General features: G+C 52.0%; 1 protein-coding gene across 2 annotated transcripts in view; it reads left to right on the top strand.

Annotated features, from left to right (window-relative positions):
• The window catches only part of TUFT1 (tuftelin 1), a 29,295-nt gene extending 18,411 nt beyond the window's left edge, over positions 1-10,884 (top strand). For both annotated transcript variants that reach the window (XM_079761411.1, XM_079761410.1), the window contains 7 exons: positions 911-1,024; positions 4,107-4,235; positions 4,692-4,786; positions 5,853-5,958; positions 6,685-6,768; positions 7,611-7,711; positions 8,307-10,884. In XM_079761411.1, the coding sequence (XP_079617537.1) occupies positions 911-1,024; positions 4,107-4,235; positions 4,692-4,786; positions 5,853-5,958; positions 6,685-6,768; positions 7,611-7,711; positions 8,307-8,370 (693 nt within the window). In that variant the 3' untranslated portion in view covers positions 8,371-10,884. The remainder of the gene's footprint in view (positions 1-910; positions 1,025-4,106; positions 4,236-4,691; positions 4,787-5,852; positions 5,959-6,684; positions 6,769-7,610; positions 7,712-8,306) is intronic.
• Positions 10,885-12,105: the final 1,221 nt, after the last annotated feature.

The raw sequence follows: 12,105 nt of genomic DNA, 5'->3' as shown, positions 1-12,105 counted from the left end.
ACTCCCAGGGAGCTGGTCATTGGGGTGTCTGCTACTTGTGTTCAGAGGTGGGGGCGAGACCCTACACGCCAGCTCAGCCCCAATACCAACTCATGATTGGGTGTGTCTGCAGGAGACTCAGTAAAATCAATGAGACCTTTTCCTACATGGATTCAGGTCCCTGGGCTTATTGGGAGCTTTTGCCCTAAATCTGCCCGTCCATCAGCAACCCTTTATATACTGATCTCTGTGCTGGGTGCAGAGGACAGTGAAAGATGAGCCTTTAGTCGAAACCGGTTTGGCTCAGTGGATAGAGCGTCGGCCTGCGGACTGGAAGGTCCCAGGTTCGATTCCGGTCAAGGGCATATACCTTGGTTGCGGGCACATCCCCAGTGGGGGGTGTGCAGAAGGAGGCAGCTGGTTGATGTTTCTCTCTCATCGACGTTTCTAGCTCTCTATCCCTCTCCCTTCCTCCCTGTAAAAATCAATAAAATATATTTAAAAAAAGATGAGCCTTGGGACTCTCCCCTGTGATGGGTGTAGCCCAGTCCCTGCCCTAGGGGAACTGTTGTCCAAAGGACACAACGTCCCTGCTCTCAGAGAGCTTGTCTGATAGAAACAGGACACACACATGAGGACGGCATAGACATACCTGTCAGTCAGTTGATACATGTATGTATGAAAATGACTCTGTCCTAAATTAATCGGGTGATAGGAGGCTAGTTGAGTTCGTTAGGGTATGAAGAGAGTGTTTTCAGTTGAATGACTCAGAACTCCTGGCTGCCTGAGACTCACTCACTCGTTGCGTGATGAGGATGCCTTTGTGAAGGTGGTCTGGACAAGATGATCCAAACGAGTGTGTTGGGGGAACCTTCTCTTACCAAGTCACAAGCGTAGTGGCTTTACCTTCCCTTCCCTGCTCTGGCTATAGGTGGACACCTATATGAATGAAGATGCCGAGAGCTTGAGGAAGACCGTGCGGGACTTGCTGGCCAAGCTGCAGGAGGCTGAGCAGCAGCACCAGGCAGACCGTGTGGCTTTTGAGGTGAGATTTGGGATTTGGGGAGAAGGTGTTCCAAGGGTTGGGCTGCTGGGTGCAGGTACCAGCGACTTTCTCCATGTGGACTTCATGTCTTTCTGGCTGGTGCCATCAACTGGAAAGGCGAGGCCTCGAGGCCTGGGGCACTTCTGTCTGCTTTTCCCTCTCCTGAATGCTTAGAGTTCTTGCTGTCCAAGACTAGCCCAGAGTTCAAAGGTCAGCTCTTTCTCTGCTCTACTGAAGTTGAGCGGTGGTGCTGGTCTGGGATAGCAGGTAATTCAGACGTTGTTTCACTAAGTACCATGGTAAGAGTTACTGGGCTCCCGGCACCATGTAGGCAAGGACAGTTGCTGCCAAGTTCACCACTGCATCCCCAGCACCTGGCACAGCACCTGGCGTAGGATGGGCGCCTCGTGTGGACTAGATGAGCGGATAAACCTTTGTGGGCATAGAAAGAACTGTGCTCAGGGAGTCGGGGACTTTGGGCTTTACTATGTGGAGCTTTGTCATCTTGAACGAATATCTCAATTATTGTTATAAAAGTTATACTAGGTTATCATAGAAGATTTAAAAAATACAAGTCTATAGATAGAAGTGAAAGCCCCCCACTATTAAAAGCGTGTGAGTTCTTCCATACCTTCCCAAAGTTCTTTGAATATAACCTCAGGAACACTGGGCAAATGCTGGACAGTTTTTCTAACTGCTCTGTATGAGATTGGCCATCTGTTACCTGCTGCTGTTCATCCACATGTGAGGCATTTATGTCATAAATATGTAATGACAGAATTATGCCCTGCCCAGACGTGCTGGGAGCTGGTGGAAAGGGGAAGGCCACCCAACTGTTCTCTTTCCTGAGCCTGAGGGTTTGGGGGTGGGGGGATTGAGGGTGAGGAAGACGGGCACTGAGAATGACTGGCTGCCTCTACAGTAGCTGACGTGTTATTTGAGCAAGGGATTGACCTCCCTAAGCATCAGTTTCAACTTTTGTAAAAAAGTGGTCGTGAAATATGTTTGATGTGTGGCTTGAGTCTGATAATATATGTAAATATATTGATCACTCTAAAAGGTTTAGAAATGTAAGATACCCTGTATTTTTCTTAGTGATCCGTTTAACAAGCAGGCTCTCCTCCTAAATAGTTTGGACTTGGGACAGCGCTGAGATTACTTGGTCTCAGAACAGAGTAGCTGAGCAGTAAAGCAGTTTGCCACGTGTATTCAGATTCCACAGTTTGGATGATGTGGTTGGTGATGTATCAGTTTGGTTCCCTACTTCCTTGGAGAACAGGAGGAAGGGGAGGTTGAGGCTGCCGTACTGACCAGGCTGTGCGTTTTGGAGAGAAGCTTCTACATTGAGAGGCTTTGGGAAGGACTTGTCGGTGTGGGCCACACATAGAGGGCTCTGTTCGCCCTGGGTTTCAAAGCTTGAGCAATGTCCTGAGTAAAAGCCCGAGGCTAGAAGGCCCCTGGCAGCTATAGCTGCATGCCCATGGTTTCCTAGGAGGGGCTGCCCTTTAACCCATGGTACATAGCACCCACCTGCGAACAGCGGGTACTCCTTGGGTGGTCCTCCCGCGGGGGTAGGTTGGCAGGGCTGTTTGGAGTTACAGGAAGATGTAGCAGGGCAGTGTGGTTCTCCTTCTCCTTTGTGATCCTACAGTGGGTAGGAGGGTCAGTCCCCGGGCTATTAATGCCGTGCTCGGAGCACACACCAACCTGGTACAGTGTTTATGTACAGAAATGAGAGGCCTTGTTTTAGGTTCCTGCCCATGGGGCTGGCCTGCTCCCAGCTAATGTCGGGTATTCTCAGTCTCCACTAATGAACTGGACTCTGTGGTCTACTTTGCTGAACCCAGGGGTAGGAAGGGCAAGGTTGTCAATGGCCATGAGAACAACCTGCCATTAAGCCTGGCTTCTCGTTCTACTGGCTGCTCGTTGTCAGGAGGGATTTGCAGCGAGTCTGCTCTGGACGAGGCTGGCGTGCAGCATGGACACGTCCTGTCACCCATCCTCCTGGGCTCTGCCTTCTCCTCCCTGGTTCTGACTTGGGGAGGAGCTGGACAAACTGGCTTCTGGTGTTCTGTTTTCCCAGGGCTGGTTAGGCTTTCCCGAGATTACCGAGGTTCTCTTAGTAACTGATTGGGGGGTCAGTGTGGGGTAACTGGGAGCATTGAAATGGGTGATGAAGGAACAGGGTTCTAGCTGTGTACCCTCGACTAAGTCATTTGACCTTTAGTTGGGAAAGGAGAGGGTTGGGCTAGATGAGGAGCGTCAGTTCCATTTGTGATTTGATCGAGCAGTGACTGGTGGATACCGTGCTGAGCTCTGGAAATGTAATGGTCTCCGTCTCTGCCATCATAAAGCTGATGGTCTCCTGGGGGTACACATGAGTGACTGGCAAAGTCTGCTCCGTGCTCTAAGAGGGAAGGGCCGTGCGTCCTGTGGCGTCTCGTCCAGGCTTGGAGGCTCCCTGGAAGCAGGGCCGTCTAAGCTGAGCCCGGAAGGCTAACTAGGGGTTGGCAAAATGCATGTGGGAGGAAAGGAAGCAAGTTCCTACTTTACTTTTCACCCTAAAACTGTGCTTGCATTCTTTAAAATTACTTTATCATCTTAGATAAAAAACCAAGTTCTTCCTGGTGCTGAGTAGCCTTCGGTCTTCGTATGTAGACTGCAGTGTGGCTTGAAGCGAGGGTGAGGACGAGCTGGGGAACAGAAGGGAGGACGTGGAGAAATGCTCCCCTGGGTCCTCTGTGTTTGCGTTAGTGGGGGAGTCAGTGTTGGGTGACTTTGGGGGGCAGTGGAGGACGTGTGGGGACGTTGAAGAAGTTAGCCTTTGGAAAGTGGTGCTTACTGCCAGGTGTTACTCTGAAGACCTTGACCAACGACGTGCCAATGGACCCTGGAGTTAATCTGCTAGTCTCCCAAGTGGTCCTAGAACAGTGACCACGTGCTCATCAGAGTTGCCCCCTTCTCCTGTCACCACACTCAGATTTCTAGGTTCTTTTCTAAGGCTTTTATCCACGTTTGGTGTCCCCCCCCCCCGGGTCCCCCCACACACACACACTTTATACATCCCCATCCTGTGTCTTAGGTCACACTCAGCCGATACCAGAGAGAAGCCGAGCAGAGTCACGTGGCCCTTCAGCGAGCAGAGGACAGAGCGGAGCGGAAAGAGGTGGAAATCAGAGAGCTGCAGAGGCGCTTGCTCGGGATGGAGACGGTAACTGGGAGCCTTGTGGAGTGCCCTTTAGCGTTGGAGGAGGAAAGACCTTTCTCTCATCCGACCTCAGCCCTTGCTGGCCAGAGTTGAGCCCATGTCCATGTAGCTGGGTTCTCGTACAGCTGCCCTGTGGGCTTTGGAAGCCCGTTCTTAAGGAGCCCGGTGGCCTGGTTTCTGAGGGATTGGCAGCCACCGCTGGCAGGTGGGCCTGGAGAGTGAGGGCCAGGCTCTCCCTCCGGCAGCTGGGTGAGGCTGGGGAGTTTCTGTGTGCTGAGGGTGGGAAGGCTTCTCCCTGGCCGTGGAGGGTACCCCATCAAACCAGCTTGGCCTGCTGCTCTTTGGCACTGTCCCAGCTGCAGTAGGGGCTGAGCCCCAGCCCTCGTGGCCATCTCACCCCAAATGCAGAATCTGCTGCCATCTCCTCATCCTAGGCTTCCTTCCCTTTGCCCCCTCCAGGAGCATCAGGCCTTACTGGAGAAGGTCAGGGAAGGGGAGGCGGCCCTGGAGGAGCTTCGGAGCAAGAATGCTGACTGCCGAGCAGAACAGGAAAGGTAAGGGCCCTGTTCACCGTAAGCTGGGGTGCGGGGAGGGGAGGGCGGGCCGTGCAGCCTGGAGCTCCCGGGGTGGCCAGGCCTGGGGAAGAGGCTGGTGCTGACGTCAGACCTTCCAGCTCTGACTCACCGAGTGCCAGCTCAGGTGGGCCCCGCCCAGGGAGATGCTGTGTGGGAAGCTGCCATCTCCGGGGAGCTCATTTTCCATGGAATGATAACCTCAAAAAAGGGTTTTATTTTGAGAGCCAAGGTCAAGAGCTGGAAACACATCTGCCGTTGCAGCACATTCTCCCACAGGCTGTTTCCCTGGATGTGGGTGGGAGGGGGGGAGGTTTACACCAGTTTCCTCCCCCCAGAACAACAGCTGACTGTGTAACCTCGAAAAAGACAACATAGGGGATTTCTGAGATCCTTTCCACTTCGAGGTTAGAGGGGTTTGCATATTCCCTCTGATCAGAAGGGATTGGAGGTCTCAGACCAGGGAAACCTACAGAGCAAATATTGGGCCATTCTGGACTTTCAAGAAGTTGGAAATCTTCATGCTGTTGGCAATTGAGGAGTAAGATCTCCAATAGTAGATCAAACTTAGCATCAGCATATTGGGTCTGATCTTTATTGTATGAGTTGGACCTTTTTAAGTTCAACAGACATGACCTGAAAGGCCTTCTAAGGAATTCCAGGATTAAGAGACACGATCCTTGCCTTCTTGGACCCCTCCGTCTGCTGGGGGCATTTTCTCTCCTTTGGGACAACCATGAAAGGCTCCTGAGAGGGTGGAAACTTAGGATGTTTGAAAAATCTGCTGTTCTGGTTTTGCCCTCTAGAACTATCCAGAATGACTTGCCACTTCGCACCTTTCTGAGCCTCAGTTTCCTCATTTGGGCTACATGATCTCTAGTGATGCGGCCAATGTGATGTCCCCCCACCCACTCCTTAGGGCAGACCACTGCGGAGTCGGGCAGAGGGAATCACACCAGATGGAAACCCTGAGCCCAAGGCTCTTCCTGGGACTGGGTGGACAAAGCATCTTTCCGCCTTGCCTCAGCCTTCTGCTCTCTATCCCCAGGGCTGCTCACCTGGAAAAGGAAGTGGCCGGGTTGCGGGAGAAGATCCACCACTTGGATGACATGCTTAAGAGCCAGCAGCGGAAAGTCCGGCAAATGATAGAGCAGGTAAGCAGGGTCGGACCTCCCTGCTGTGGGCTACTCCCTCTGGAAGTCACTGCATTGAGTCTAGCCCTGCTTGCCTGTCAAGCCCACGCTTTTATGTATTCATTCATTCATTCATTCATTCATTCTCCTGGGGAGCTTGGCTTAGATTCATAAGTATTCCATAGAACACATTTATGCTCCCAAGTCACAATAAACTCGCTTATCTGTGTGCAGAGTATCAAACCTGTACCTCTTGGCAGACTCTCTGCCTCCCCCACCTGAGCTGGAGGGTGGCATACTCAGCATATGCCGATCTGCAGAATTGTTTTGCGAACTTAAGAGCCCTACGTGGCCGGGCATGTTTGCTGCACGTCGGCTCCATGAGGGCCAGGCTCTTTCTGCTTTGTTCCCTGCTGTTCCCCGTTGTCTACAATGGAGCCTACCATATAGTAAGCACTCAATAAATATTTCTTAAGTGAATAAAGAAGTTGTATTTCCCAAAGGCAAATGGAATAGTTTTGGAATCATCCATTATTTGGGGTTGTCAGGGTGGTGTTCCCCTCACACCCCCTACCCCTACACCTGGGGTAATCCAGAGTTTAATATTGACTAAAATGAGGCTTTTATAGAAAAACCAAGCAAGTCAGGTGACTGCCATAGACTACTCCCCTGGCGGCGGGGTAAAGTTCGATGAGTGTGGAAGGAGTCATTTTGAAATGAGCTCCAGTGTCTCCCACCTCTTTGCAGCTCCAGAATTCCAAAGCTGTGATCCAGTCAAAGGACACCAGCATCCAGGAGCTCAAGGAGAAAATGGCCTACCTGGAAGCAGAGGTGCGTGCGCTGGGCAGCCCCCGGGAGGGAGAGGTGCTCGGGGGTGGGGTCTCGTCCAGCTGCCGGTTGGAGGCGAGTATCTGGGATGGCAGGTTCAGCTCAGAAAGCAATTTCTGAGAACCTTCTGGGAATCAGTGGTAAGACCTGTCCCCACTCTGAAGAGCTGTCATCATGGTACAAGCCCCGCGTCCTGGCAGCAGGGAGGCAAGCCCTTCATTCTACCTGTGGGCTCAGCAGCGGAGCTGACAGCAGAGCTGGGCTTTGCAGGAGGAGGCATTCTAGGGGAGTCTCTCCATGGCCAAGGTGACGGGCTCGATTAGCTAATGAGTGCTCCCTGGTCTGACTTCCGCCTTACCCGAGCCTTCCCTGTCCATCAACTGCCTGAAGGTTGCTTTGCAGCCACCGGGTGAAGTTCCCTTGCGGCGGGGGAGACAAAAAGACATGGGAGACAGGGTTGTTGATTTCAGAGAGTTTGCGGTCTAGAGTTAGAGATAGAATACATTTTTTTTTAAAGGCCTAAGAATACTTTATGGAATAACAAGGGCGAGTAGAGATCTCAACTGACTCCAGGAAATTATGTACAGGAAATGTACAGGGAGGAGATCCAGGCAATGGTCAGTGTGGCACAGAGCTACTGAGAGAACAGTCCTCAGGGAAGGGGGCTGGAGTCATCCCTGGAGGACGAGAGCGATCTGGATTGGGTCACCCTGGTGGCGGCACCATGGCGGGGGTGGGGGCGACGGCAGCACCGACACAGAGGTGGAGAGACCAGAACGAGCGGGTTAAGTGGTGAATGGCGATCCAGAAGCCGGCGAATTCTAACCTCATAACTTGTGGCACAGAATTTAGAGATGCACGACCGGATGGAACACCTGATAGAGAAGCAGGTCAGTCACGCCAACTTCAGCACCCAGACCTGGGCCAAGACCGAGAATCTGGGCAGGTGAGTGGGCGTCGTGGCGTGGGGCCCAGGGAGGAAGTGAAGGAAAGAGGGGCAGAGCTGTGACAGAGCTGTAGTGCGAAGGCAAGGACAAGCCTCTTTCACATCCCAGTGTGTTCTCTCCGTCTCCGATCGGACCCATGCTCCACCTGCACCATTTTCTGACCCGGTTAGCATAGAGCTACCAAGACCCCCGGGAGGCCGACGGACAGCTAACGGAGGTGTCTGAACCCTCTGAAGTCGTATGCAACAATGCATACGTGTAATATGTGCATATTTCCAGGGAGAGGGCCTTTTTTCCCCTCAAAGGATGTGCAAAAAAATTCCAAGACTTTGGAAAAAAAAAATCAAGAATCACAGCTATACCCACCTCTCAGTTGTTTAGCTGCCCCCTCTCTCTTCATCACCCCTGCCACCAGACCAAAGTCCCACCCCAAGTCTTCCCTTAGTTGTCACTGACAGGGACTGTTTCAACGCATTTGGAACCCAAGAGCTCAGCCGGCGCCGAAGCGTAGAATTCCAGAGACGGAGGTGGAAGGGCAGCTCAGTGAGGGGTGGGCAACAGCACCGGACTCAGTGTTTCCAATTTCCTTTTCAGCGTTAGGATAGCCAAGCCCCCCAGCCCTAAGCCCATGCCTCTCATCCGAGTGGTGGAAACATGAGCAGAGGAGGAGGAGGACGCTGTTGCTGCTGCCTCTCGCCTGCGGAGAAACTCGCCACCCCTGTTGGCCTAGCACTGACTTTGACTTCCTGACCGTTCCCTGGCTGCCCGCGGGGCTTGGGGCTGGGGCCCCGTTTCTGAGCTCCTGTCCTCGGTGTGCTGGGCGGATAGAGGATGGTGCCTCCTCTGGACACTGCAGCCCTGGGCGGACCGGACCGTATCCTGCCGGCAGGAGCCAGGCGGTACCCTCATCCCTGTAGCTACTGTTTTTCTCTTAGCAGAGCCTCCCCTCTGTTGTAGACTGGGGTTCAGCTGCCCCGGGCCCTCAGCCAGTCGGGAGAAGTGAAGAGATGACAAGATTTGCCTCCGCTCTAGAAGATGGACACACAGATGTTGGAGAGTGTCCCGGGGGAACCCAGTTCCTCACAAAACACAGCGCAGTTCTTAGCAACAAACTGTTTTTCTACCGGTTCCACCCTCCGCTCATGCTGACCCGGGTCTCCTTCAGCCTCGACCGGCCAGCCTGCCTTTCTGGGGAGAAGGGGATGTGCACTCAGGGTGTAGCTTTGAGCAGAAGGATTGTGTAGGGCCACAGACAGTAACGTGTGACTTCTCTGCTTCGAAGACTCCCAACATGTCTTAGGGATTCCCCTAAGATGTGGTACGAGGTACACCTCAGTCATCTTGACTGACTCAGAGCTTAAAATCTGTTTTCACTGGGTTACATCAATCTCAGCGAGACTCTCATTGTATTTATTTTGCTAAGTTATTGGTGTTTTTGCTTATATCTCACAACTGGTTCAGTAACTGAGTTCTACAGCCTTCTCTTGCGATGCTTGGATTGGCTCGACACTGGGAAAAGTGTTCCCACTGGACTTCATTTCCGAACGCCATTGTTATAAACCTTTCTCTTTCCTCTACCGGCTTCTTACTCCTTCCCCCGTCACCTGATCGGTACCTCAGGAAGGCAAGTATATTCGCCCTGAGACCTCAGGTCTGGATGTATGTTTGGGGGGAGAGGGTGATCAGGACTCTTGGGGAGGAATTGAATTCTTCCCCGATCCCCTCTACACCCCTCTGCTTCATGTGGGTCTGTTGTCCTCCTGGCTCTGAACGACTCTGCCACTCTAGTGTTTTGTTTAGGGCTCCTCCTGTAGCATCAAGAGGGAGAAAAGTCTCCGTGGTACCACAGGGCACAGAAAAATAAAAAATAAACGTAGATGAAGCCTTTAGGTTCTATGTGGTTCAAGACCAGAAGCCCAAGTCTGGGTGTTGCTGTGTGTCGTTCTGGCTTTGTCTATATTGGTGTTGTGGTTTCTTCGTGCAGTTTCCTCATTAGTAAAACCAAGGGTTGAGCCCTGGTTCAGTGGATTGAGTGTCATCCCATGCACCAAGAGGTTGCTGGTTTGATTCCCGGTCAGGGCATATGCCCGAGTGTTGGGCTTGATCCCCAGTGAAGGAGGCAGCCGATCAGTGCTTCTGTATCATCAGTGTTTCTATCATCTCTCCCTCTCCCTTCCTCTCTCTCTAAAACAACAATAAAAACATTTTAAAATAAATAAGTAAAACAGATCAGGGGTTCAGACTGGTTGATTTCCATGGGCCTTTCCAGTTCTTACCTTTCTCCCGCGCTATCTTCTTGGTGTGGTGAATTTAATAAATTTTGTTCATGTGTCTCTGAGCTCCTGGCCTGATTTCTTTTCACTTTCAAGAAGGATGAGGCCCTCTCAGTGCCTCTTAACCCTTTGCACTCGCTTGCTTTTTTCTCGATTCCTTTATTCTAATGCTAACCGTGTCGAGTCACACTCGACATCCGAGTGCAAAAGGTTAAAGATGGGCACCTTGTTGACCACTCTGGGAGGTGTGATCCAGACATCCAAACCCTGTGGTATGAGGGCTTTGTGGCATTCAGAGGAGCTAAAATGTCCCCGTTAAGCAGCTCCACGTCCTGGCCCGAGTCCTCGCTGTAAGGTCAACGTTACCTTTGACCCTGCCTGGGGTGGTGGCCTTGTGGGATGCTAGGCCAGTGTGCCTTTAATTGGAAAAGAACTGGTCAGAGCGGAGATCCTGTGATAGGGATTTACCAATCAGCACTGGAGGTAGCTGAGTAACCAGGTCTGCGAAATGAAAAGCAGTCCGGCTACTGCTATTTAAGGGCTTAGTTTTGGGCTCTCTCTGGGCATCACTCAATGAGTCCAATGATCTTTTTCTTCCTGCCAAGAAAGTAGTTGACTGCAGGGCCCCATGGGAACATAGCTGAATTTACATGAACCTCTGGACCCAAGAAACTAGAAATGCAACTCTCTTCATCCCTGGCCATTTCCTTTCTAGCCCCCTTTCTCCTTCAATGGAAAGAATGTAAATTTTATAACCTCTTCCTCTTTCTACTTCCCAGGTAATTCATACCCCAGGTTTCAGAAAGTACTAGGAACCTGATCCAGACCTGGGCTTGTCTCCTCTGGTAGCCTGGCTTGGCGTGGGCATATCTAGGCTGTGCTTGTTTTCAGAATATGAGAGGGTGGAAGCAGGGTGGGGTGGCCTCCGGTGCCAAGAAGACTTGTCAGGCTGGAGGGAGCGGGAGTGAGTGACTGTCAGACAGGAAGGGGCGGCTCTCGACCTGGGCCTCAGGGCTTGGTGGGCTAAGCAGAGATCCCAGGTGGAGATAATTAAGTTCTGGAGACTAGAATCGGCACTGAGAGCTTCCTTGGACAAAAAAAAAAAAGTGCCTCTGGTGTGTATTTCCTAGAGTTCAGTTGTATCACCACCAAAAGGAGCAGGGGCTTGCCAGAGGCTAAGGAGGGCCTCTGGTAATTTACATCTTGCAACCTTTTCAATTAGAGATGGAGGAAGGATGGGGACCCCAGGGCCCGAGACCGTGTAGTGAGGAAGCGGCTCCTGACTTCAGCGGCCTGTTTATGGCCCCTGTTATGCCATTTGTAAACCAGCTCCTCTGCGCTTCTTGAATATTCTTGGAGGGAGACTGAGCCTGACTCCCCGGGACCTTTGCCATGAAGGCCGGGCTCTCCCGAGCTGGGCGCTGAGAGCTGCCCAGACACGCAGCCATCAGCAGCCTCCCGTAAACCGGGAGCCGAAGAGCAGCTTGCCTCCGAACAACTGCTCCTGCCCTCCCACCTCTCCTTAGGTCCCCTCCCCCGAACAGAAGGATCCCGATCGATCGGGACATGGTACTTCAACCAAAGGGTGCATTGGGACATTTTTAAAATATATATATTTTATTGATTTTTTACAGAGAGGAAGGGAGAGGGATAGAGGGTTAGAAACATCGATGAGAGAGAAACATCGATCAGCTGCCTCCTGCACACCCCCTACAGGGGATGTGCCTGCAACAAGGTACATGCCCTTGACCGGAATTGAACTTGGGACCCTTCAGTCCGCAGGCCGACGCTCTATCCACTGAGCCAAACCGGTTAGGGCGCATCGGGACATTTTAAAAACGAAGTTTCGAAAGCCAGAAGTGGATTTGCTCCCTTTCATCTCTATTTAGAAAACCTTTCACTATGAAATGTTCCAAGATTTACCCTGGAAAGATGCTCTGACATGATCTTTTGACCAAGGAGGGTAATGTCCCCTGGGAAAGAAAAGGCTGCCTTCCCTCTTTAATCAGCTCTTCAAATTGTGTTGCTGCTTTTTGTGGGTCCTCTAATAATCCCTGCCCCCCCCCCCCCCGCCGCCCCCCGCTTTTCCCCTCCACTCCTCAGAGCCCAGCGTCGTGCAG

This window comes from Cnephaeus nilssonii, assembly GCF_951640355.1.
Source record: "Cnephaeus nilssonii genome assembly, chromosome: 21".
In the NCBI taxonomy this organism is placed as follows: Eukaryota; Metazoa; Chordata; class Mammalia; order Chiroptera; family Vespertilionidae; genus Cnephaeus; species Cnephaeus nilssonii.
Note: the sequence above shows the minus strand (reverse complement) of the source record. Positions and strands in the feature narration are given on the sequence as shown.